The sequence below is a fragment of the Drosophila eugracilis genome, unplaced genomic scaffold (genome assembly GCF_018153835.1).
Source record: "Drosophila eugracilis isolate 14026-0451.02 unplaced genomic scaffold, ASM1815383v1 contig_1765, whole genome shotgun sequence".
NCBI lineage: Eukaryota > Metazoa > Arthropoda > Insecta > Diptera > Drosophilidae > Drosophila > Drosophila eugracilis.
The window spans coordinates 5,596,920-5,623,249 of record NW_024572605.1 but is presented as its reverse complement, the minus strand read 5'-3'; the positions used below and the strand labels follow the sequence as shown (position 1 = coordinate 5,623,249).

The 26,330-nt window shown below is 39.7% G+C and overlaps 6 protein-coding genes across 8 annotated transcripts in view; 5 read left to right on the top strand and 1 right to left on the bottom strand.

Moving 5' to 3' along the window:
• Positions 1–541: 541 nt before the first annotated feature.
• LOC108104587 (putative phosphatidate phosphatase) lies at positions 542–13,587 on the top strand. Of its 2 annotated transcripts, none has more exons than XM_017210749.2 (7): positions 542–766; positions 4,316–4,806; positions 9,652–9,803; positions 10,157–10,375; positions 11,254–11,433; positions 11,500–11,676; positions 12,867–13,587. In XM_017210749.2, the coding sequence occupies exons 2-7, from the start codon at positions 4,515–4,517 to the stop codon at positions 12,978–12,980; spliced, it is 1,134 nt and encodes a 377-aa protein (XP_017066238.1). In that variant the 5' UTR covers positions 542–766; positions 4,316–4,514; the 3' UTR covers positions 12,981–13,587. The 2 variants fall into 2 exon arrangements, with proteins under 2 accessions (XP_017066238.1, XP_017066239.1); XM_017210750.1 differs by lacking the exon at positions 12,867–13,587 and adding an exon at positions 11,904–12,059.
• Positions 13,588–13,736: 149 nt separating this feature from the next.
• Positions 13,737–14,316, top strand: LOC108104457 (dolichyl-diphosphooligosaccharide--protein glycosyltransferase subunit 4). The gene is made up of 3 exons (XM_017210520.1): positions 13,737–13,827; positions 14,016–14,128; positions 14,203–14,316. The coding sequence occupies exons 2-3, from the start codon at positions 14,028–14,030 to the stop codon at positions 14,222–14,224; spliced, it is 123 nt and encodes a 40-aa protein (XP_017066009.1). The 5' UTR covers positions 13,737–13,827; positions 14,016–14,027; the 3' UTR covers positions 14,225–14,316.
• On the bottom strand, positions 14,180–15,152 carry LOC108104455 (protein lethal(2)k10201). Its single transcript, XM_017210519.2, has one exon. It carries the CDS (start codon positions 14,967–14,969, stop codon positions 14,313–14,315), a length of 657 nt encoding a protein of 218 aa, XP_017066008.1. The 5' UTR covers positions 14,970–15,152; the 3' UTR covers positions 14,180–14,312.
• A 152-nt stretch (positions 15,153–15,304) lies between these two features.
• On the top strand, positions 15,305–17,702 carry LOC108104590 (nucleolar GTP-binding protein 1). Its single transcript, XM_017210753.1, has 3 exons — positions 15,305–15,461; positions 15,588–15,862; positions 15,931–17,702. Exons 1-3 carry the CDS (start codon positions 15,414–15,416, stop codon positions 17,567–17,569), a joined length of 1,962 nt encoding a protein of 653 aa, XP_017066242.1. The 5' UTR covers positions 15,305–15,413; the 3' UTR covers positions 17,570–17,702.
• Positions 17,703–17,756: 54 nt separating this feature from the next.
• LOC108104591 (dynein light chain 1, axonemal) lies at positions 17,757–18,726 on the top strand. Its single transcript, XM_017210754.2, has 3 exons — positions 17,757–18,102; positions 18,165–18,276; positions 18,333–18,726. Exons 1-3 carry the CDS (start codon positions 17,951–17,953, stop codon positions 18,633–18,635), a joined length of 567 nt encoding a protein of 188 aa, XP_017066243.1. The 5' UTR covers positions 17,757–17,950; the 3' UTR covers positions 18,636–18,726.
• Positions 18,727–18,844: 118 nt separating this feature from the next.
• The window catches only part of LOC108104479 (pneumococcal serine-rich repeat protein), a 72,691-nt gene continuing 65,205 nt past the window's right edge, over positions 18,845–26,330 (top strand). Inside the window, exon 1 of one of the 2 annotated variants that reach the window (XM_017210576.2) lies at positions 18,845–20,593. The gene's annotated coding sequence lies outside the window, so the exon portion shown is untranslated. Of the gene's footprint in view, positions 20,778–26,330 lie in introns of both variants that reach the window. The other variant, XM_017210578.2, reaches the window with a different exon arrangement.

Sequence of the window (26,330 nt, the reverse complement as noted above, 5' to 3'; positions counted from 1 at the left end):
CTTTCCACTTAACTCTCTCTCATAAGCACTCTCTTCTGCGATCGCTAGTGCAAATGAAATAATGGAATAGAACTAGGAAAAAGATCACTGACTCCTTATGAATTCTAGTATATATGATACACATTTTAATATTATACTGGTAATTGGCTAAAAAATAAATTACAATTATGAGTCATGACAAATTTTTAAATTTATTATAGTACAGAAAACTTCTTGTATATGCCAAAAAGTAGGCAAAGCTTTTTAAAAGCTAATAACAGACTAAACAATTCTATTATTTTCTTTAAATTGAAGGAAAAATTATCACATATCATCTCAATTTTCTTAAGCATTATTAGCATTAAGCATTATTACCCAATCTGTAAAGCCAAAAACTTTTCATATATTACCGTTGTGCAGTCCTTTCTATGGTTCGATTCCATGTTCCCTCATTCCTTCATAGATAACAGAGCATTTGTTTTTGCTCTCTCCAAATAAAATTTCCTCTCTTCTCTGCCGACTGGACTGACATACAAGCAACGGCAATCTTATCTCCTCAGTCGACTTTTTTCTGCCAGCCCGTTCGGTTCGAATTTACCGTATCTCTCGTCCATAGAAACCAAAACAAAGTGCGAGTACGCGAATCCGTCGTACATATAGTATAACCCCTTAACCCATTCATATCGAATTGGATTAAAACATCTTAGAAAAACAAAAGTGTAACGATGACGGAGCAAACGAAGCTTGCCTAAAAAAGACTTTCGCAATGCTGCTATTTCGGTAAAAGGTAAATTAACTAAACAAAGATCTGTGTTTATTTGTACTAAAGCAGTGAGCTAATGGCTGTGGTTATATCTTAGCGATTTTATCGATTTGCTTGGCCGGCAAACAAAAAGTGTCTGTGAAGCCTCAGAAATTGATGGTCACATAAACAAATTGCGAAAAGTCGAGTGGCGAGTGTATTTGTGGAAAATTCATAAATTATGCAGGTGGAAAGGGAAATTGCGTGGGTGAATTTTGTTTGGCTTAAAATCGATTTTCCATCCAACAAATGGATTGTGTTCTTCCATGGTCAAGGTTGTTGTTGTTATTGTTGCAGAAATAAATTACTATATAGTTATCTGTTGAATCAAACCGTGGAGTTCGCGGAACAACATCACACCGATAGCTTATCAATTATTGAAACGCAAAAGGCTGCACATTTTGATGGGGCCATTCAACGGGAAAAGCAGCATTTGGCTTTTCATGGTTATTAAGCTTTATTGGTTGATCCCACTGTAGTGGCCCACGTTCAATATTGCCATTATCGGCGAGAGTTTTCCGCCATTTATATCCCATCCCGGAATTCTGGCATCTGGCCAAGTTACTTTGGTTCTTACAAGATGTTTCCGAGACGGTTATAAATACGTACGTATTAAATACTTTGCATTGCTTCTGCCACATTTAAGTCCATCAATCAAAAGCCAACTATTATTCAAAGAATTTTCGATGTTTTCCACAGTTTTTGGGGCGATTTGTAAACATTTTAATGCGAAATGTCTGAAGTTCTGTGTGTAAAACTTATTGTAAACTAAACTAGATTGAATATTTCGTAGGATTTTTTCAAATGCTGAATGCATTTTCATATATTTTTGGGAAAACTTTAAAAGTTTGTTTTTTAGTTAGGTATTTTTAAGTAATATATACTAGCAGCCTGTACTTTTGCTTCATAAGCTCCCTGCATTGCTTATTTGCCAACATATCTTACCAACTCGTATTGGATTTCGTTGTCAGGCGCGTGTAAAATGTTGGCCAAGTTCTGCTGATCTCAGCTGTAAATGAAAATGCTTTCAATAATAATCGTTAGCAAAGCAAATAAACAAGTATTTTACATTACACCGGTGGGTTTGTTGAACTTGAGACTCATGGGCAGCGTTACAGGTGTCGATTTACCTTCCTTCTCGCCGACAAGTTGTCTGCAAGGTGAGTGGCTCCCCTTGAAATCGAACCCCCCATTTGTATAACAAAAATTGGTTTTCCTTTTTTACAAAATAATAAGAAAAGAACTGGTACACTACTTTCCATATTCAAATCGAAATTCGATTTTGCGTGCACTTGTTGGCTTTTTAATGATCTTCGCCTGGCGCCTGTTGTTTATGTAAATTGTGAAACATTTCATTTACCGATATGCAAATAATTTTTTTTGAATTCAAAATTATTTTTCCATCTCGTGTGACCTTAATTCGCGTTGAGATATTCCGAAAATGACATTCGATTGGGGAGGGCTGCTCTGCTTGTGGTCGTTGCCCGACAAAAGTTAATCGTTGGAATCTGAAATTAAAATGATGAGGAGGAGGACTTGTTCGGAGGAGGGGGCCTTCAGCTGCTCTGAAATATCATGATTTTATAATTACTTGTAATACAGGGTTAAAGTGACACGTCCTGAGCCATGATAAACTTGTGAAATTAATGGGTTTGTGGTGTTCAGTTAAAAGATGACTTTAAGATTAACAAAATAATCTAAATATACAGTTTTCCTTAACGTATTCATTCTGCTGTTTACTGTTTATAATTAATTATTTGGAAGTGTATTAAAATATACAAAACTAAATTTAGTTGCTTCACCTGAAAGTAATATATCTTACTAAAGACTTCTTGCCAAATGCTACATAAATAAGATTGATCAGGCTAGAAAGTAAATTTAATTTATATTTATTTAAACAACCGCCTAAGGTATGTTGAAATTTTTTATAATAACTAAATTATTTCCCAATCAGAGTTGGTCATAAATCGTTAGTCACTCTTACGGCACCTTGTTTCTTTATCGCCTTTCACAGCCGAATGCTTGCGATAAGATAATGCTAAGATTTGCAGATATAGAAGCAAGATTAATCGTTCATTAATGGGGCAACATGTTCCACGCCCCTGCTACTTGCAGGCTATTCTTAGCTTGATTAATACGATTTTTATTTCCGGGAGCTGAGTTGACAATTAAAAAATAATCTCAGTGCAAGCAATCTCAAGTGCGTGGAAGCACGCTCTCCGATCCATGTTCGATAATATCGCGGTTTTATTTTCTTTTCTCTTTTTTTTATTTTTTAATTAAGATGCTGCATGCTGTTTTGTCATTCGTTAAAGGAGGGGCTTGAGGGTAGAAAAGAGGTAAAATACATTCATCAGGAGTATCTGAATCTTAGAGTCTAGACTCTAGAACAGAACCTCACAGAAGGCATAAAACGAACAAAAAGAGGAGTTGAGGATCGCTTGCTATCTATAAATAGTCGTTGCCTGATCGAATGCATTGGGCCCGGTTGCCTTGGCCTGGCCATAATCGGAACTGACAACTGCAATGCCCCCCTGATATTCTGATCTTTAAGTTCTTTGCTCTTTAAGCTTCAACGCGGGAAGGAAAATTGTTAAAGTTAAGTACGGACTGACGTTTGCCACTTCTTGAATTGTGGTTTTGTCAAATTAAGGCCTTGTTGGATTGGACCCCAAGCAGTTTGCAGGAAGAGCCGTACTTGGTCATTATAACGCCCAGTTGATGGTCAAGTTGATTGCACAAAATTATAGAAATTCAACAGGCTCTAGATGGGAAAACGGGAATGAGAGGAATTTATGCAGGGATAGATCTACAGTGGTACTTCTCTAGCTAGAATTTATATTGAATATTTTTTAAATAGGTTAATGGCTCGTATTATGAATGTTTTATCTTTTAAGCTTGTGTGTATTTAGTAAAAAATCTCAAACATTTTTAAGATCACTTAAAGCAGATATTGTTTATTATAGTTCAGGGTAGTGTCAGCACTTAAGCAAAATGTTATGATCAAAACATCAGATGTTTAACTGTAGCGTCGATGTCCATTTAAATGCCATTCAAGGGTAAAAATGGAAAGTTTATTGTCATTTGTTACGACGTCACTTAACCCGTTTGAGAGTCGTCATCTATTCAGAGTCACTTGAGTGCTAATAAATCATGAGATTCTCCAATCAGACATTTTACAATATTTAGCCAGCTTTATGATTCATGGAAAAGTAGCAGGGGGAGGAGTAAATCAAAACTACATCAAACTACGTCACAAGCTCTTTCTTTCTTACTAAAAATGAATAAATTTCTTTGTAAAGTTTGCAGTAAAATAATTAAATTTATTCTAAAATAAAGTCGTCACGTAGACTTAAAAGTGAAATTAATTATTAATTTAATTATTTATGTCGAAACAGTCCAAGACAATCTCTTAGGTTGACATTACAACAATACAATATTTTAAAATTTTTCTCTCTGTGCAGGGAATCCTCAACTTATTACTCACCCCGAGCATTATTCAACAATTTATTTTATTAATTTATCTCCTTTCAGAGAGTTAAGAGAAGAAAATATGACGTAAAACCGGAATTTGCATTTCCACCTAAGTAGTACAGTTGCTCTTAAGCTCAAGTTCACTGTCAGGCACCCAAAAGAGTAAGAGAAAGAGAGAGACGTCGGGCGAAAGCTTGAATCTCAAGCTTGGAGCTTTTGCAACGGCACCTAAAATAACGCGAGACGTGAATATAATAATATGAGTAACGAAACATCAGCCAGCGAGACAACACCGCTTCGGCGGCCGGAACATCAAAGCCAAGATAATAACGTGGCCCAAAATAACGGTCGGCAGACAACTTTAAACGTGGTCAACAGCACCCACAGTAGTAATAACAACAATAATAACTACGGTGATTCGGTGGAGGTGCGTTTGCAAGAGAGAGATAGTGATAACACACAAAACCAGCAACAACAACAAACTGACACCATGGATACCAACAAAAGAATTCTCTGCCGCGTGGGCTTGGATATTCTGATATTACTCTGTGGTAAGTTGAAAATTCCAATTGTAAACCCCCTTGGAAAACTACACCTGTTTACCTCGAAAACTCAATGCGAAATTTCAATCGCATCAAGTTATTTTATTTACCTTACACGCGGTGTTTATTTATTGTCGCAATGTTTATTATTTCTTTTGTATGCTTCCGTCTCACTCGCTCAGTGGATTTATGTAATTGAAAAAGCTCTGTCGCTCTCTTTCTTTTGCTCTCTTAGACTCTCTTAGAGGAATGGGGTTTTTGTTTTGGAATAAGATTTGCTTAAACCTTAACATAATCAGTTATATAGTAAGAAAAACCCTACTTATCGGCTTACTCAAGCCTTTATTTATATAGGTATTTTCCGGTTTTGTAATATATTCACTTTATTAGCTATTTGTCATCAAAAATATGCACAGTTGGAAATAATATTTAGTTTTAAATAATATTAAAAAAATATTAATATTGATAATATATATACCATCAGTTATTACAACTGTTTTAGGAATAAATCTTTAAAATTGCGGTTGTTAAGATTATAATTTCCAAAAATATTTGTTCTAATGACTTTCATTATAAATAGAGTTATTTTTGTTAAACTTTTATGATATTCAAAATTGTTGATTAGATTAGGTGAAATATTTCTCTCTGTAACGTTTTTCAGTTTCCTGCTGGCCTTACCTTTATTTTTATTTGCTGTGCAAACAAAAGCGGAGACAGTTAAATTGTGTCAGGTAAAGGTGGACAACCTGCATTGGCTGACTGTTGCATTCGATTGGGGGAGTTGCACAATTCACACAATCAGCGGTTTGTTTTCCTCCCATTGAATTTTATCAGCTTTTTTGCTGAGCAAACTACTATTAAATTGCAGAATCATTATCTGGAAAACAGTCTGTAGAATATATCTTTGAAAAGCATAAATAGATAATAATTCTGTTTTTCTAATATTTTTCGACCTTCAACACACATTACCCATTGTTATTTATTTTGGGAACATAGCTTGATAGTAGAGCTTTTTCCCCATTTTCGGTAGACACTCTTAATTTGAGAACGTTTATCTGGATTTTTCACCCTCGAATACTTTAAAAAAATTCACCGTCAATAGCTTGCATTGTGGCGGAACCGGTTTACCTGAGAATGTTCATTATTTAGCTTTGCTGATTAGCTTACCTTGATGACTCACCAATCAGCACCTTATTGTGACAGTGGCATTTTGTGAATTTTTGCAATTGGCACTACTGGAAAAACAATCTTGAGCCTCCATATTTGAACAACTGATATAAACACGTTGCTACCATAAGTAGCTGACCGTTCAGTTTTGCCAATCAGCCATAAACCTTCCACCCAGTTTATGGTGCAGATTGGTGCCATTTTCTGCTGGTTCGAAACCAACGGGACATTTACCTTTCCTTAGCATAAACGCATGACACATGATTTGGGCCAGGTAACAGACTTTCTTACTACAGTTGACTCACTTAAGGCGCCTCTTAAGATCCAGGTAGTAAACCTTAAATCCGAAATGAATCATCCGCAAAAGCTCTTTTATTAAATGTGGTAAAAAACATAAAAATCAGTTGAGAGAATATAAATAGATTAGTCCATAAAAACTAATCCACTTATTAAAAGATAAGGGGACGACAGTAATAAACTTTTGATGGAAGTAGACTAATCTAAAACTCGTGCCGTGCACACATGGTAAGTTCCCATAATCGAGAAAAAAGTTTCCATCGATTTGTCAACAGCATGTTTCTCCTTAAAATTTTTTTGAATGTATTAAAAACCTTAAAAAAAATATCGATCTGTTTCCCAAATAAATTCCAATTAGTTAAATCTGTTACAAAATGTCTTGGTGTTGTATCTAACAAAAGAATCGAAGACGGCATTCTGAGGGCCATTTAAAATTCTTGTTTTTAGTGGGCCGAGATTAGTTTTCCATTGATGTTGCATCTATCGGATGCATCTGATGGATCCAACTTTCCGCCGTGTGCGCTCGTCTGTCGACAACTAATTTTTGGGTGTAAATTACTTTTGACGCTAGGCAAACGCTGATAAAGTGATTTTTGGGGCCAAAGGGGGTGACGATGAGAGTGTCGGTGGCACTTAACCAAACAAATTCCTCGACCTACGAGGAAACCGCAACTTCAAAACCGAAACCTCCGGTTTGACGTTAATTGAATGCGAACGAGCTGCGGCACAGACTTTTTCTACGCTTGTCTGCTTCTTTTACCTTTCTCCTTGAGGTGGAGTCATTAAACCCATAAAATATATACAAGAAAATGAATATCAGAGGTCGTCCCCCAGATTTTTCACCCCGGCCTGCACTTCCCTGCACTCCAATAATTTATCGAGCGTGATTGCGTGTGCGTGTTGGCTTTTTGGGGGCGGGGATGGGGAGGGAAATTCTCCCATTCCATTTGCCCAAAAACTAAGTAGAAAGAACAATATTTATGCAATGCATTTTGGGCATGAGGCAATTGTTGGCTCATTGTTGTTGTTTACCTTCCACCCAACAACAAACATAGTTCAAAAAACAGATACAGATTGTGGCCACAATAGATGGAAAACGAAGATACATGGCCTGCCAAGATGGATGTTGATTTTTCATGTGTTTTTTGCGCTACAATTCCTGGGACAAAAGTAATGAACATTTAATTGCCAGCAACAGCTCATGACTCATGAGCTGTCAGGGGTCAAGGAAAGGTTCAATGTGGAATCAAAATCTTTACCTGCGCGACACCTTTTCAAATTTCTTCTGAGATTTCGTGATGCGGGTGATCTGGGAAGATTCCTGGTAATAATTTCTCGATTTCTTGGCAGCCATGAAATTGCCAAAACCCACATCAATAATTTTCATTTTTCTTAACGGTCTGAGTCTGATCTTCTTGTCTTTGTCCTTGGTCGATCAAATCAATTGAAGAGGTTCAAAGTTTGCCTTCTTTCCCAGTCATCCTTAATCTGTTCGAATGGCGGAGTTGTCTTTTAGTTCGTCTCTTGGCACTAATTGTCTTTAATTTGACTTCCGTCATGTCTAATTAATGCGGCAAGTGCAAGTCAGACGCTTTTAATTAGATGCTGCCCCGTATTTGAGGTCAGATTTCCTTCTTCTTCTTTGTGCCACACTGCAAATAGATACTTGGATAAGTAGAGATAACGTGCTAAAAGCAAACATTTGGTAACTTAAAAGGCCAACGAGCCGCACTGGCAGCATCTGAAAGATACAAAGATGCATCTTCAGCGTATGCCGGTGGCTTTTGGAGTCCGTAGAAATGGTTAACAGAAAGCGGCGGCAAAGTGGTGATCTTTTGAAGAAATCTGATTGCTGAGCGGGCTGAAGTGGGCGCGTTTACCTCTTTGTTTAACAAACAATTTGTTTATGTTGCCCTCTTCGCTGTTGGTTCAATTTAACTACACTTTTTTCGGAGCGAGCTGTCGGCGTCTTTATTATTAAAATGAACTTGACACCAAATGGACAGTGTTTTTGTTATGTTGCTATGAAAGTGCGGCATAGGTGCGTTACAATTCAGTTGAATGCAGTCCCCATTCGAAAAAATTAAATTAAACATTTCCGCCGAAGGTACAGCTCCCGTATAATAATTTTTAAACGGCTTATGTCACCCTCATAAAAAACCATACAAACCATACGCACAAAAATATAAATAATTTTGTTTTTCATCTGTCATTTACCACAGTTTTTCCCTTTTCAGTTCTATTCCCATTTTCCCATTTCACTTTATCAACGTGAAGTTCGAACTATATAGTTAATCTCTTACTTATGTAGATCAGGGTAAACCTATAGCCCCTAGACACTTTCAATTTCTATGCCGCAAAGTCATAAAAACATTTTAGAGCTACCGGGTGGTTTTCTAGGGGATTAAGGGTCTAGGGATTGGAGAAAAAGAGAGGACAATGGGCCACTTGCTGTTTGTAATATGACGCTAATCTCTGCCAGAATTCCATCTCTATAACTTTCCCAGCATCATCAGAAGCAGTCGGCGGCGATCGTTAAACATCGCCAGACAATGCCACTGATCTAGATTTTGTGACCTGATGCAGCAGCTGCAGGCTGAAGAAAGGAATCCATGGGGAGAGAGGTCTTACGATCCCAAGATGCGTCCATTGTGTCACCCACCTTTGTGGGACCTTAAAGATCAGCCTGGCAAAAAACTGCAATTAAACGACAGACAAGTCGCCACGGAGTGCTGGCCTTTATGCACTCCACTTCTATGTATATACATATATATATATATATCATAGCATATTTCTATCCTAATGAGCACTTCAGAACTCAGAACTTTCCCAATTCTCAACGCCTCGCTGACTCGGTCTAGTTCATTGACATCGAGAGTTCTTTTCCGCCTGCAGGTAGTATGGCCCATTGCAGAAAGGCAATTAGGCAAACTGGAGCGTTGCTAGCCAGGGCTAATGCAGTTTTAATTATCCACTAGATAAATGTTCTGTGCTGTAAAGCAAATAAAGAAGCCAGGGAAAGAATGTTGGGACAGGCAATCAATCAGCATGTACGCGTCACAATTCGTATAGGTTATTATTAATGGCAGCGAATTTGTAATTAGACAGGGCAAGAAGTCGCTGACAGATTTCCCTAGCCGGGTATTATTTTTATGAGCCCCAATTGAAATCCCGCACACGTTCGCTTGTCACTGGAAATCTTATCGCTAGCTTAGACATATCATAAGTCAATAGGGTTTCTCTGTCATTCCCATAGAAGATAATGCCACAGCACTTAGGGCCCTCGATGACCTACTAAGATGGGGGGCGGGTTGGTTGGGAATATATATTTATATTTATATTGATAAATGAGTGGTTTCTTTAATTTCTTTTTCTAATTTTTTTTTTCAGTTGGCTTTCCCATACTGCTGTTTTTCCTGCTAGGCGATCCCTATAAGCGGGGCTTCTTCTGCGATGACGAGTCGCTGAAGCATCCGTTCCATGACTCTACGGTCCGGAATTGGATGCTATACTTTATTGGAGCGGTGATACCAGTTGGCGTGGTAAGTGAATGGGGTGGGTGTACTTGATGGACAGCCAGAAATTGTGTCAAGCAGCTGTCAGATACTTGAGCAAAGATTGCGCAATCGCCTCAAGTTCAGTTGTGTCGGCACTATGGAGCTATGTTGTTGCAACATACCACATGCATGTTCCACTGTCCACATGTCGGCAATTAAAACTAGAGCAACATGTGTCTGTCCCTAATGGGCCTAGAAAAAAAGATATATTCGGCCCATTTCTGTTACTATAAATATTAGCATGTTCTGTCCTTAATGACTTCCAAAGAAAAGGGTTTAACGAGCTGCTAAATCACTAAACTCACTCCCATTTTCCCTGTTTTCTCACATCCCTACAGATACTCATCGTCGAGGTGATAATTTCACAGAACAAGGCCAAACAGGATAATGGCAATTCCAACAGTCGGAGGTATGTGTTTATGAACTACGATCTGCCGGACTGGCTGATCGAGTGTTACAAGAAGGTTGGCATCTATGCCTTTGGCGCTGTTGTCAGTCAGTTGACCACGGATATAGCAAAATATTCCATCGGCCGGCTGCGTCCCCATTTCATAGCGGTAAGTAGATATCTGCGTGTCCGTGGTTGGCAATTTCACAGCGGTATCCCCGTTCTGACATTGCCAATTAATTTTAATCTGCAACATGTGCAGCAAGACAGGCGACACTGACAGCGACAACGAAGACAAATCCAAAGTCGAAGTAGGAGACGGACTTGTTCTGGGGACAATGTCAAAACTCACACGATGTGGGGAAAGGTTATTAATAGTATTGGGCTAAAAGGCAGGGACTGATGGCAGTTTGTTGCAATGCATATAGAATACACTATCTAAGAAGGAATAGTACTTGAAATAATGGGATAAAATACAGAAGTTGTCACCTAATATTATATTTTAAAGATCTTTAAAGGGTATAAACAAAGTACTTAGATCCTGATCTAAACTTATGATGAAATTTAGAAACCATTTGAAACTCTTTTCAATTTGTTTATTTACAGCTTGTCAGGGTATTTGTGATTCCAATGAACCCCGAATTCCCCAGACCAGTTGGTTTGTTTATTTATGATATTTTGACTGGATGTCAGACAATTTCATAAATATTCGCGGCGGCAAGTGGCTTGTTAGCTTGTTATCGTGCGCTTCATTTGGGGAGATGGTATAGGGATCTGTATAGGGATTGGTATAGGGATCACTTTAGAAAGGGGAGCAGCAGCACAGAGCCGCCCTATTGTTTAGTGAAGTGCGGCAACCGGGTAGAAAATGCAATGCAACTGCAGCTGTTGGAATCATTTCCAGCAGCAACTCCTCTAATTTGAGGCACATGTAGCGTAGATCCCCAGTAGAGGCTCCACAATAATAAGACCTAAGAAGCTTAAGTCCAAGTCATCGCTTTTGCTCATACTACCTATACCTTCTTTTTTTCCTGCTGCTGCTCACAGGTGTGCCAGCCTGAGATGCCCGACGGCACCACCTGCGACGATCCCAGCAATATGGGCAAGTACATCCAGGATTTTAAATGCAAGGGAGTTGGTTCGTCGGCGCGCATGCTCAAAGAGATGCGACTTTCGTTCCCCAGCGGACACTCCAGCTTCACGTTCTTCGCCATGGTCTATCTGGCGGTAAGTCCATTGTTATAGTCACACGATCCGAGGCTTCATTGTTTCGCCTTCTATTTCCATTTGCAGCTGTACCTGCAGGCACGCATGACCTGGCGGGGCTCCAAGCTGCTGCGTCACCTTCTCCAGTTCCTCTTCATCATGGTGGCCTGGTACACAGCTCTAAGCCGTGTCTCGGACTACAAACATCACTGGTCAGATGTGCTGGCAGGATCGCTCATTGGCTCTATATGTGCCTTGGTTGTGGTAAGTAATATCTTCTTTAAATATCTCTTTACACTAGAGTTTCTACCATTTCTATTAATCCAAGCTCATTATTTGGAGTTAAACAATACTTTCTTAGAAAGCTAGCCACTTATTATCCCAATTTATGGTTAATGCATGCATCCCTCATCTCCACCCAACCTTGGTTTTAGGTCATTCTAGCTTTATTAGCCAGACATTCATATGCAACACTTCCATGATCTTTTTAGAGCTACGGTTTGCCCAAGAGTTGGTTCAATTTTCAAACAGTTTGGCCCGCCAAAAGCAAGGCTAACTAAGAGAGGGAAAGAAAGGAGCACAGAGACAGAATATCGGCTTATGACATTGTAAAGAAGATTAGCAATTAAAGCATCACAAATTCTGCATACCCCGACTATTCATTATTAACCTGGTGGTAGTGGCCATTAGCCTTAATTGAACTGCGGGATCCGTTCTCCAAATTGGCAGAACTCAACACCTAGCCATGGTGCCAGTGCCTGTGCCTGTGCCCGTTGCGTGTGGTGCCAATCAATGCCGCACATTGCTATCCGCAGCACGAAACCTTGTTTCCAGGTCGGGTTGACTTTTTCCACCCAGCTGGCCATGCAGCTGTCCAGTTGTAATTTCACGCTTCACTTGGGATAAGGGGGTATTTCTAAAGGGGAGACTCATCATATTGTAAACCGATTCAATTAAAGAGATATGAAGGGGGTAAGGAAACGCCGACGCATACTTTTAGGAGCATCTGTTTAATGTTGCAAGTGTGGCATTGTCATAGATAGTTATGCTACAAGGTTAGGAAACATACTTGAACTTTGTATATTTCCTTATAAGAACGCAGTTTTATGTAGTCATAGATAAGAAAAAAAGGAAAAAAAAGCTACTGCTATGTCGAGCTACATGCAATCATCTCTAAAAATATCGCAATCTTAGCCCAATCATTCCAAACTCATGGGTAAACCCCTTAGGAACAACCTTTATCGAATTTCCGGGCTAAATTGATAAGAAATATTTCTAAATTTTGTGTTATAAACTTCTAAATAAAACTATCAAAGTTTTAAAACAGCTAATATCTATAAGCGATAAAAAATTGAATTACATTTCACTTGTTAGAAATAAAATACGAAATATTCAGTTAAGAAAATATGAAACATGAAATTTATATTTATTAACTTTTCTTTTTCTACTTGCAGGCCAATTATGTCTCGGACTTATTTCAAAAGCCCAACACGAAGCCCTATTTGGCGCGTACAGTGCAAGACATGAATGCAGCACAGCCCCAGGGCATAACGATCACTTCAAACTAACACGCAGAAGGAGTGCTCTACAATAATTACAAATTCCACGAGTTGTAGCCGAGAAGCCGGATTCTTCAGCTCTACGGACTTTTGGATTTCTTTATCGGGCAGTAAAGCCAAGCTTTGCTGGGCCTCCTAATTAATTTAATTTATTCCTGTACTTGCATTTTATGAGCTCTGTGTGAGTGTGCCTGAGTGTGTGCGTGAGTTAGTTGCAAGTGCACCTAAGTGTCTTCTTTAAGTTTTTAGTTAGAGCAATTAATTATTGTACTATAGAGCAAAATTTTAAACAATGCAACAGTTTCCACAAAACAAGTGACCTTCAAAACAGAGCCGCACAAAATATGAAATGAAAGCAATAAGTATTATTTAAACTTAGACTTAAGCCTTGGATAAAAAAGATATTTAAACTATTTTTAAGATGACCATTAAATGTGTTTTAATTAAATTACGCTAAACATTTTCAATGCAAATAAAATAGAAAACAAAATGATAAACTTGGTATTAATTGTTTTTTAGATGATGTTTCATCATCTTAAACATCATCTAATAATAATAGTTAAGATTTTGAAACCAATAAACAACAAACATTTTAACTAAACAAGTACTTAGAAAACATGGAGATGCTTTTAATATATTAAATTAAATAAATCTGAGTTAAGTAACATAAAAATAACGGTTTTTTGAATGCAAGATTTTAAATCTTAGTAAAAAAGAATACCCCACATTTTTGGTATACTGCTAATATGGTCGGTATATATTGAACAAGGCTATTTGGTATTTTTAGTGCTTAAGCAACGGTCACGTTGAAATATTTGTACACAATAAAAACCGGCTCGTTTTTTCGCTGAAAAAGGTATAATACTTAAATTAAAATAGACAAAGGAATCAAATTGAGTAGTTTAAGGACGAAGAAAAAGTTCCATCTTTTAGAGAATGACATTTAACAGCAGAACTCTCAGATGTTATGGTTTCCGCCCTGCACACATGACGTGTCACTCGCCCACTTGATTCTAATCAATTAATACATGTATTTATCCATAGATTGTTTCCAAAATGATCACCGACGTGCAATTGGCTATCTTCTCCAATGTCTTGGGAGTATTTCTATTCCTGCTGGTAGTGGCCTATCATTATATTAATGCCAACACCGGAAAGTAAGTAATCTATAGGAAAGAAGAAGAGTTTAAACCATCAAATCAACAAAATTTAATTTCCATTTTATTTACAGGCCCAGCGGCAAGGCAAAATGATCTTCGATGTTTCCGCTAACAGACTAATATAGTTGTACCAGGATAATGATAATGCTGCTTCATTCGCAAAATAAATAGTTTTAAAAATCTAATCCAGGATATCGTTGATGGCATCTTTCATCGATTGGACATCATCGAGAGTTTCGCCAGATTTTTGATCTTTGCGAGTATAGAAAGTCCTATGCGTTTGATGGCCAAAACTAAAGGCCTTGATATAGGGCAAAGTTTTGGCTTCTACCGGCAGCTCGTCCACCTCCATGGAGTTGGATTTACTTTTGGGTTGATGCTTTTCCTTGGCTTTATTCTTGCCGTGATCGAAGCGATAGTTGGCCGGAAACTTGTGTACGGTAATACAGTGGTCCTTGCGTTGTCTGGGAGTGTGGAACTTGGTGGTGCACTCATCCAGAAAGCAGGAAAACATCGGCTTATCACCTCGATCCACGCTGGCGGCAAAATAACAATCATGCTGCTCGGTGATGTGCAAATCCAACAAATGGGCCGTGGGTAAAATCCTTCGACATTCCGCGCAGGTATAGGATTGCTCCTTATCACGGGGCTTTACCGCCTCATCCTGCTGCTCGCCCACGATTTCATCAATTTCCACGAGAACTCCTTGTTTTTTGAAAGGAGGCAGTCTTGGTGAGGGCGGTACCGTGGGCTTAATGAATCCCGCTGGCGTATCGTTTAATATACTAATAATTTGTTCCTTAGAGAGAAGCTCAGATGCCGCAACTTCCGATTCCATTTTGTTTTTGTGTCAACAAATTGTTTTGTTTTGGTTCTTACGTGTCTTTTAAGCTGTTCCCACTTGCTCGAGTCTCGGTAAAGTAATGTGAAAATTGCCCTCGTATAATGTTATAATAGAATAAGAATTTCATTATTCTGTGAACGACTTATTTTTATAATTCTTATTAAAGCAGGGAAACAATAAACCAAATTGTTTGAAAAAAATCAAATACTCAAATGTGGCGAGAACATTTCATTTTTAGTTTAAATATTGCCACATCGCCAGATTTAGAATATCTCTCAAAACAGGTGGTAACGCAGCGAAGCACATGTGAAGCTGAACTGGTTCCGCGGAAGAATCGGTTCTTTTTGGAATACGAAGCTGACACCGCGTGGTGTTTTTGCTGTCGATTCCCCATTTATTTTCCTTTCTTCGCGTGGAAAATAAACAAATCCTGCCAAGATGAGTCTGTACAACTTCAAAAAGATTATGGTGGTTCCGCCAGCAAAGGTAAGCATCTACAGGGGCATTCACTCAGCGGAGCACCCCTTGGAGCCACCAACATAACCTCACCGAAGGTGTTTACCAAATACGCAATATGTAAATAATGGTGTTGTTCTTCTCCCTCCTCCACAGGACTTTATCGACATTATGCTGTCGAAGACACAGCGTAAGACCCCGACAGTGGTCCACAAGGGCTACAAGATATCCAGAATTCGGGCGTTTTACACTCGCAAAGTGAAGTACACGCAGCAGAACTTCCACGATCGTTTGTCTCAGATTATTCAGGATTTCCCTAAGTTGGATGATGTCCATCCGTTCTATGCCGATTTGATGAATGTGCTGTACGACAAGGATCATTACAAACTGGCGTTGGGTCAGCTGAATACAGCCAGGCATTTGGTGGACAAGTGAGTGCCAAATAAAACCTTAAAAACAATGTTCCCTTATTAATATTTATTCCCTCTCCTTATCCTAGTGTGGCCAAGGACTACGTTCGACTACTCAAATACGGAGATTCCCTGTACCGCTGCAAACAGCTGAAGAAAGCTGCCCTGGGTCGCATGGCCACCATTATGAAGCGACAGGCCTCCAACCTCACCTATCTAGAGCAAGTGCGTCAGCATCTCTCACGTCTGCCGACCATTGATCCCTACTCCCGTACCATCATCATCTGCGGCTTCCCCAATGTGGGCAAATCGTCGTTCATCAACAAGATCACCCGTGCAGATGTGGAAGTACAGCCTTATGCCTTCACCACCAAATCCCTGTATGTGGGTCACACAGACTACAAATACCTGCGTTGGCAGGTGATTGACACTCCCGGAATTCTCGACCATCCTCTGGAAGAACGTAACGTGATCGAAATGCAGGCCATCACTGCCTTGGCTCATCTGCGGGCCTGTGTCTTGTACTTCATGGACATCTCCGAGCAGTGCGGACACTCCTTGGAGGAACAGGTCAAGCTGTTCGAGAGCATCAAGCCTTTGTTCACCAACAAGCCTCTGATTCTGGCCATCAACAAAATCGATATCTTAACACCTGAGGATTTGCCAGCCGAGCGAAGAGAGATTATTACAAAGTTGCAAGAGGACAAGAACATCCCTGTGATGCTCATGTCTACCGTACAGGAAACCGGTGTCATGGAGGTGAAAACTGAGGCCTGCGAGCGTCTGCTGTCTTACCGTGTGGACCAGAAGATGCGTACAAAGAAGGTGGACAACATCTTGAACCGTCTGCATGTGGCTATGCCAGCGCCTCGAGATGATAAGCTTCGTTCACCCTGCATCCCAGAAAAGGCTTCGGCCCGCCTTCAACAGAATGCCGAGAAGGCAGAGCGCAAACGGAAGCTGGAGAAGGAAATCGAAGAGGAGATGGGCGACGATTACACACTGGACCTCAAGAAGAACTACAGCGAAATTCCCGAGGAGGAGCGTTACGATGTTATTCCAGAGTTCTGGCAGGGACACAACATTGCCGACTACATCGATGCCGACATCTTCGACAAGCTGGAGGAGCTGGAGCGCGAGGAGGGTCTGCGAGAGGAGAGTGGAATCTATACAGTTCCCGATATGTCCATGGACGAGACGCTCAAGGAGATCCGCGAGATGGCCAAGCAAATCCGAGGCAAGCGCTTCGAGCTGCGCGACGAAAAGCGACTGTCATCGCGAAAGAACAAGCCGGTCATCCCACGAAACAAGCAGCCCAAGGTGCGCGACCGTTCCGTACAAAAGCTGGTATCCACGATGGAGGGTCTGGGTGTGGATATGTCTGGCAGCGAAAATGCCAACTTCACCAAATCCGTGGTGGATCTGCGTCGAGGCCAGGTGGCCGTTGGATCCAAGAAGAAGGTCCCTCTGCAGCCGCTATTGGACAAGGAGTCCTCTGCAGTGGTCAGAAAGACTGGTCTGCCACTGAAGCGTGCACCGTCGCGCGACTCCCTCGGTATCAAGAACTTGGCTATCCGCAAGAAGGCCCAGATTATGGCCAAGCGGGATATTGCGAAGAAGGTCACAAGCAGGGGTCTCAAGGGAGAGGCGGATCGCTTCATCGGTACCAAGATGCCGAAGCATTTGTATTCCGGCAAGCGCGGAAATGGCAAGACGGATCGTCGTTAAGTGCCGCAGCCTTGGCTGGTTAAGTGATTCTACCTGGTGGGTTTGCCCCGCTCCTCTGTATAAACTAAGCGATGTATCTTTATATGCCCAACTAACATATTTAAATACAAGATTGTATTTTTACAAAACAAAACAATTTGTAGTTTACTATTTTACATTTTGCTTTATTTAATCTAGCAACTAATAAAACCAAATGAAAATGTTCTTACTTTTGGAAAAGTTTATATAAAGGATGTTCCGCATTTGGTGGTGTTAAGCAAAAAACAAAGTTTACCCCTATTGATATTTGTTCCTTCCTTGCTTCACCTTGGCAACGAAGAAGTTTGTTTGGTTTTCACCAATTTTCTTGGCCAGTGGGTAAAAGTTTTTCGATGCAGCAGCATGTCCAAAGCAACCACAATTAAGGAGGCACTGAAGCGCTGGGAGGAACGGGAGCAGCAAAATTCCCTAACTGCCAAGAACATTGATCTGCAATTCCAGTGGCCGCCCATCGAGAAAATGGACAGCACATTGGGCACTTTGGTGCAGTGCGAGTGAGTTTGGAAAAGTTTTTAATTCTTTTCGAAGGACTTACCAATTTACTCTGTCTCTTCAGGAGAATCAGTATGTCCACTAATATGATAGAGAAGATATTTGGTTTGTCGGGGATGAAGTGCCTGAAGGTACTGTCTCTATCAAGAAACTATATTAAACAGATTTCCGGTTTGGTAATGAATGCTTAGGAAGGTATCCTTTGGATTTTATATGTTATATGACTTTCTAGGAGGCTGTAGCTGAAACCTTGGAGGAGCTGTGGCTCAGCTATAATCTCATAGAGAAAATTAAAGGCTTGACAGGACTCAAATGCCTGAAGGTGCTTTACATCAGCAATAATTTGATCAAGGACTGGTCGGAGTTTAATCGTTTGGCGGAAATCGAGTCACTTGAAGACCTAGTTGTGGTGGGTAATCCTCTGTCTGAAGGATTAGATGAACCTTCTTGGCGGGCGGAATGCATTAAAAGGTTGCCCACCATCCGCAAGCTAGATGGAGAACCAGTAGTGCTCAATGAGGAGCCTACGCTTTAATGGTATTAAGTTAAAAAAAAGTTTGCTTATAGGTATGTCGTGGAAATTTCTATAGAACGAAACTCTGTATAGAATGACCCTTAAATAAATAACAAAAAATAAACCCATTCATGCTTTATAACTTTTTTTAAAGCTAATTTTGGCTTAGTTAATTTAATAATTTAGGTATATGTTTAATAACTTTAATTTATCTCAGTGTCTGTTGATGGATGTGTTAATATTTAACAGCAAAGTTGGCCGAGAGCTGCGTCAAATGGCAGGTCCTGTGTTTTGGCCACTGCAGTGTAACTGACCTATTGGCCAACTTTTGTACGAAGCGCTGTTAACGCTCTGTTAGCCGGGCTCTCAAGGCTCTTGGCGCACATGCTGCCGCATTGCTGTTGATATTTTCCATTTGATGTTGGTGTTAAAATTAAATGTTAAATTCCCCGCCCACTCACTTTCGATTTCAGTCGCAGTTCGAGGCCCAAAGCGTTCGCAGCTGTTGCGGCGAGATTGCTGGAAATTGGCGTATATATATTAATAACGTGCTAGTCGGGCATCGAATTAAATGTGGCTTAGGATCGTCTGAAGTTTTTGTCCCCCAACCCCAAAGAAAGTAATATGCCAAATTAAATGGCGCGTGCTCTTGAAATGAAACACAAAACAAAGAGCATGTAAATGTAGATGTATTCCCAGGATACTTTAGGCCCGCTATTAGCCAACTTATGTGTATAAATGTATATGTGTTTTTACGCACACTGCAGGAGCAAACACAACAACAACAGTTTTTTTGGAGGCTGCGCGGGTCGGCCATTTTTGGTAGGCTTCGCATATTTTTTTCTGCCTAAATTTTTCGGCAACATGTGTTCCTCTTTGTGTGTATTTAATGTAAAATTTCCTTATAGTTCGGGCTTTAAAATAAACGCATAAAACTAGGAGGCCAGGAGGGCCAGAAGAAGAGTGCTCACCTATAATAACACACCGAAACGCTTAGCATAAAGTAAGAGTTTTTCGCTTGGGCAGCGGAAGCAGAACCATAAAATGTGCTCTCCACAAACAAAACATACGAAACACGGCGAGAAAAGAGTAATTCTTTCATATGTTGCACTTTAATATATAATTTGTAAAAACTTGGCAACTATTGCTAGTGTACTAATATGTCTATTAGATATTTGTTAGTCCCTTTCTGCTGTAAATAAGATAAAAACAATACATTTTCCACTGAAAAATTACTCATACGCCATGTAGGCTTAAACGTAAAGTATAATGAACTGTAATAATGACCTTGTAAATTTAGTTACAAGTTTGCCAAGAATTTTAATCGTTTCCAGTTAATACTTTTTCAATGTGTACGCAGGAAAACTACAGACTACTTAGCAGGATGGCTCGTAAACAGAGTGCGCCTAACCGCCCACTAACACCCATACCCCACCCACACACATGCGTAGAGAGGCAGGAACACAGTTGTGATAGAAAACAGATGCTTGAAATATGCAACAGCGTATAAACAAGAGACTAAGGCTAGCCAGATTGACCAAGTGCGATGCAGGTGTCTCTGTTATTAGCACTGACCTATAGTGTTAGCTTAACAGTCGCTGTTAATCGCGGCAGCAGAGAGCCGAGCCGATGCCAAGGGTAATTCAGTGCTGGGCGAGATTTCCATCTGTGGACACGTCGTTGTCGGTCGGTCAGCGGTGGCTTTTCCCGTGCGATACCACAAGAATACAAAAAAAGAGAAATAACCAACGTGAAAAAAAGACAAACGTGTTGGTGTGAGTGCTCGTGTGTGTGTGTTTGTGTTGGTTAGCTCATAAAAGATTCAACAGCCTGCCGAGCTAAAAAATAAATAAAAAGATAACAACGTGTGTTAAACAAAAAAAAAAAAAGAGAAAAAAGAAAAATTATACATAAATAGCCAAGGAGAAACAGGAAAAAGTAATGCTAGAAAGTGTTAAATAAAACAAAAAGAAAATAAGGTGAGAGGCCAGAGCATCAATAAAAAGAATACGTAGCAGTCTAAAATTAAATAAAAACAATCAAATTTCGGATGAATCGAAAATTAACAACATAAAATTCGACAAGAGCTGTAAAAAAAGGAGCTTTTCGTCCCATCTCTTTCTCACCCGCTTTCTTTCCTTGGAGTAGTCCCCGAATGTAACGGTAATAAGCAAGCGTGTTTCGGGCTTCAGCATCTCTGTGTCAGTGTCTGTGTGTGTGCGTGTGGAGTTCTGCGGCTCCTTCTGTCTCCATCGCTCTTTCTCCACTTTCTACCGCCTCATCTTTTTCGTTTGTTTGCTGCGAGACATTTATTTGCTCTTTAACGTTTCAGCAGGACCAGGCCTGTTTCGTTCCGGCATTCTTTCTTCCATTCTCGTTCTCGCCCTCCGCTCTTTTCGTTCCCTTCATTCCAGTCTTCTCTGCTCCTCTTCCGTCCCCACTTCATCCTCCACCCTCCTCTGCCCTGCGTCCCGCTCGCACTTTTGGGCACTGGCATGCCGCAAAACAGTTAGTCCAACACTCGAGTCGCCCCATCCGTGTGTCTGCATGCCTGTGTTGGTGGTTGTGTATGTAGAGCGAATGAGAAAAAAAAAATACAGCACATCTTCATATGTCGGAAACTCCTAATGGAATTATAACAAATTTGAGTTTTAAAAGATTAAAAAAAAATGGAAATTGGTATACCTATTTTATTTTGTACAGCATTTTTATAAAATGGTTGCAATTATCTACCATTAGTATACGCTTGCTCATAAAATACCTTTCAATTGGATCTTAAAAAGCTATAATTTTTTATGTAGAAATTCTAAGAAAAACTTAAGTATCTTGAACTTCAAAGGTTCAAATTAGGGTTGTTGTACTGTTATACAAATTCGCCCACACAGACTGAGAGTGTACATGTACATTCAACAATTTGCTGGCTCCCTATGCCTGGTGATTTTATTTTATTTTTTTCGTCCTTTACGCCCACCACTTGCCGTGATGCGATGCTGGGAGCCAACGTCAACAAGTTGAAGCTGTTGCCGCTGCCCAGCTAGCCTCGTTAGTACGAGTTGTAAGAGCGGCGTGTGCTTGTGTGTGTTTGTGTGCGTGAGGGGCGCCCAGAAGTATGCCGCAGATAAGGATAAATCATAAGCTGGCCAAGCCCACTAAGTTCATTTTGATGTTGCAAAGTGACGAGAATCGATGCCAATGTCATTTGCTAATTGAAAAATTTCTTGCCTCGCTGGGACAACATTAACCCTTCTACACAATTAGCCATTTATCTTGGCCCATGAGATATGTATCTTAATTAAAATGAATGCACAATTAATTGTCAGACAACAGGCCAAAACTATAAACAAAGCCATGTGTGTGCGTACGATGAGGCATATATAAACAGAGTTTTGTAAGCAGCACAAACAGCAGAAATTGTTAGTCTTTGAAGTGAAATTTGATTAAGGTGTTTATACAAGAGAGGGAATACAAAATTCAGAGGTAGAGAGCACGAGAAGAGAATGGGGCCAAGAGCTTATACTTATATTTTCCCATCGATTCCCATTCGACCGAGTTGCCATGATTTTGGCCTCAATTTTGTCCCCTGGCTACCCAAAAGAAATATATATATATATTTTTGAGGATGGAAGGAAAAATTGAGATTAAAAGGAATTAGAGGGATAAAAATAAATAAAGAAATCTGGGAAATGGTAAATTTATTTTTTCCTTTGTGGGCGGTATTTCACGCATTTTTAATTTTGCTTATTGAGCCAAGCTAAGCGACTTAAGGAGGGCGGCACTTTATCAAAGCTGACCAACCCTTCCAAACTTTGTCACAATATATCGCTATCTGAAGCTGACACATCATTAAAACTTTTAGCAGCAGATGCTAAAGTGCAGATTACCCAATATGAACATTAAGTATCTGTATGTATGTATGTAGGGGAGCAATTTAACAAATCTTTTGGGCTATAGCCTTTTTTCGGAACTTCACTGGTTTTCCTTTTTTGACATCAGCTTTGGAACATCAATCTTTGGGATATATCTAGAAAGTGATTGGAAGCCAACATGTCGTATGGGCAATATGACAAAAAACTTGAAACTCTTGGCGATGATGCCTAAGCTTTTGGCTCGTTCATTATAAGCTGTTTTCTGTTCTTTTTGTTGGCCACATTTTTTTTTGTTGTTTTTCATGTTGAATCTTTTTTCCCTTCAGCTGAATGTGTGGTGTGTACGGGTGTGTGCGTGATGGGTGTGTGATGTGTATGCATGTGACATGTCTGACGTCTCATTTTCTGCCATATAAACCCGATGCTGGATTTTTTGCCTTAATTTGGCATTAGGGCGTTTCAATGGAAACTCATTTGAAACTTTCTTTCGCAAATCTGTGCATAGGCTTCCTGTGCACCCAAAAAATAATATCCACAAAAAAAGAACGTAATATTTATATGCGCATATTTGTGCGATTGTGTGTGTGTTTCTGCGCCTGACCGAGCACTGCCTCAATATTATTTCTTTTTTTTTCGGCCCGGCTCTGCCGTATGAGAATACAGCAGATGTTTGCCCAGGCTGGTGGAATGTATATACGGTTGTATATATGTATTTGGTAGCATACTGTTGTGTTGGCGGGATAAATAATACATATAAATCAGTATATGGCTTACTCGTATTGGCCAAAACTTCTCTTACACAGGAACAATGCCGAACGGAATCCCTCTAATCATCAATATACTAAATATTTATATATATATATATATATATATGTATTTTCGCGATGCCATATATCAAGTGTATTCAAGCCTTTGGGCGATATTAAATATACTAAACCAGCCTTGCACATCTCCCAGCTGACCGATTTTTGAACAATAAATCGGCATTGACATTTTGATCCACATTTTACATACGCACTTGTCGTGCCTAATTGATGAGCTCGGTGGATACCTTATGCAGGATATTCTGGCCATAAATCATGAGCAAATCATTGCATATTCAATGCAAATTGCGGCAGGCTAATAAATCGCATGACCTCTATTGATCTTTCCTCTCGGCTACAAATGTATATGCAAAAATTATAAAAAAAAAATTAAAATTCTAGTCAGAGAAATGAACAGCAAATTGTGCCGTATTGAATTAGCCAGTAATTCTGTGGCTAGAATGCGGTTTTGCGGGTTGGCCTTGGCCAACTGGCTGCCTCTTGTCTTCGGCAACTATTTTCCGTAATTCCATTTGCTCCGAGCAGGTTGGCAGACAAAATGCAATTAGCATTAACAAGGATGGCAGCCAACAGCTACGAAACCCTTGAAGCCAACCCTTGCAGCTGAATAGCAAAAAAAAAAATAAGGCAAAAAACCATTTTAGCCACATTTTAAGCAAACGTTTACTCAAACAGAGGACCGCAACGAGTAGCATTGGAATGCTGAGAACTAACACGATTTAAATTTCGCTTTAAAGAGCGCTCGATATTTGAACAGCCCGGTTAGGGGGAAATTCCAATTAAACTAAATCAACATCAGCATTTACAGTTGATAAAGTCAAACACAAACGGAACAAAACGAGGGAGATTCTAGTGAATATGAAATGCAATATCTTTACCAGCACCTATTCAATGTAATTGAAAGTTCAAAGGATAGTTTGTGTAAGTGGTCTAGATAAACAAGTTATTCGATTAAATTAAATAACTTAAAATGAGTAATTGTTATACCTTAATTATTAAATAAAGCCAAAATCTATTAAGTTGACTTCAACTTCTATAAAAGTTTAAATTTTCCACAGCCAGTCACTAAAGATAATTAATGGTTGAAATTAGTACGAAAGTTTTTGGTACAATGAGAAAAGTACAACAAGATTCCTCGAGAACTAAACTTTAATAAATTGTTAAAGTTTCGCCTAGCTTAATAAATATTTTTGCTCCTAGCTTAACAGGGATATTCCAAGGATAAGGCCAGGCTCTATTTGAGGCTGTGCTGAAATTAAAATGAACTATTTTGACTTGACCCACTTTCAGCTGGTCCGTCTTAGGCACTTAGTGTGCCAGTCTGAAACCTCAGCAAAAGCGACCAAGTCGTCTGACAGAATTTCGAAATTAAGGATTCACAAAGCTGAGCCAAAGAATTTTTCTAGTCGAAATGGGGGAAAAGATTCTTAAAGATATTTAACAGGTCACCGAATTTAAGACAGCTGGGGAATGCAACTGTTGCACAAGCGGACCTGTGAAGTAATTGTTGAGCACCTGTAAGTGCCTGCAGCTTATGCATATTTGTATGTGCAACTGGCTCTCCAAGTGCCCCACAAATGTTGCTCATACGCCGCCTGGTACGGCCAACAATTTCCCCATGCCAGCTAGGGCGAAGAGACAACAAACCACAAATTGACATAGCTGCGTTAAAGCGAGTGTGGGGATGGTTTAGGGGGTAGGGAATACACTGTGAGAAATGTGGAAATTTAGATTTATTTGAAGAGTGAGTGGCCAAAATAACTTTATAGAAACTTTAAGTTTTACCATTAACAGTTAGCAGAACTAAAATATGGAACTATATGTATTAAGTATTATATTCTTTTTGATACTTACCCAGAGTAGCTGAGAAAATCTCTTCCATACAAAAATGACTTCTACAGATGTTTGGCTTCCTGTTAAAAAAATTCGATGCATACTTTCAGGCAACTATACAATTTTTATTTAAATCTCTTGAGATTTCTGTGGGTAAAAGTAAAAAATTTCTTGAATATTTCACCTTTTTTACGTTAAAATATTCGGAATTAAAAAAAGAAAACATTTTTGTGTTTTGACGTGTGAAAAAAGTGTGTGGCAAGAACATGACATTGACTAACGTGCAACGTGGCAGCAGGAACTCACACATACGCACACGAAAACGCACACACACACATATACATTCACGCCCAAGCATGCAGACACATGCAAGCCAACAATTTGTGGCGGTGAAATTTAACACGAACAATTTAATTTCAATAAAAACGCACACAGCCAGCGCAACAACAATAACAATGCGAACGCAAAGACAAAAGGATTGCTCATACGACATGTGTTCAGTCTGTCTGAATGTGTGAATGCCTGTGTGTGTGTGTGTGTGTGTTTGATGTTTGGTGTACTTGTGTGGGTGGGAAACATGCATAAATGCAATTTAATTTAATTGCTCGAACTTTTTCCACCTGGGGATTCTGATGTTGATTTGCCACCATGCGCTAATCTGTGGCACGTAATTCAGGATTAAAGTGCCAAATAAACTATTCCATTTCCCCCCCACTTTTGTTACTCTAACACACATTTTTTCCCATCAATGCAATTGACTGAAAAGTCGTACGATGAGGGGGGCGTGGCAGCATGAGAGGGCATGGCAGAGGAATTCCTTTGGTGAAAACGTGTGCTGCAAGGTTACGGCTGTCTGTGTGTGTGTGTGTTTGCCTTTTGTGCACGTGTCTGCGTGTGTGTTTGTGCTTATGTGAGTGCTATGCATACGCCCGAGTTGCTTAAATGTCAGTTTATATCTCAAGGATAAGCTGTTTCGCCCCATGGCTCGGTTTGTTGGGTAACTGATGCCGACTTCTCCTTTACCTCCACCTCTTTTCATTTTTTTTTTTTGCCTGCAACACAAGACGCAACGAACATAAACATAAATATAAACATATATACGAACATACATATATATAAGCAAACATGGTACACAGATACAGCTGCATATGCTGCTTAGGTAGCATTCACACACGTTATCCTTACGCCAAAGC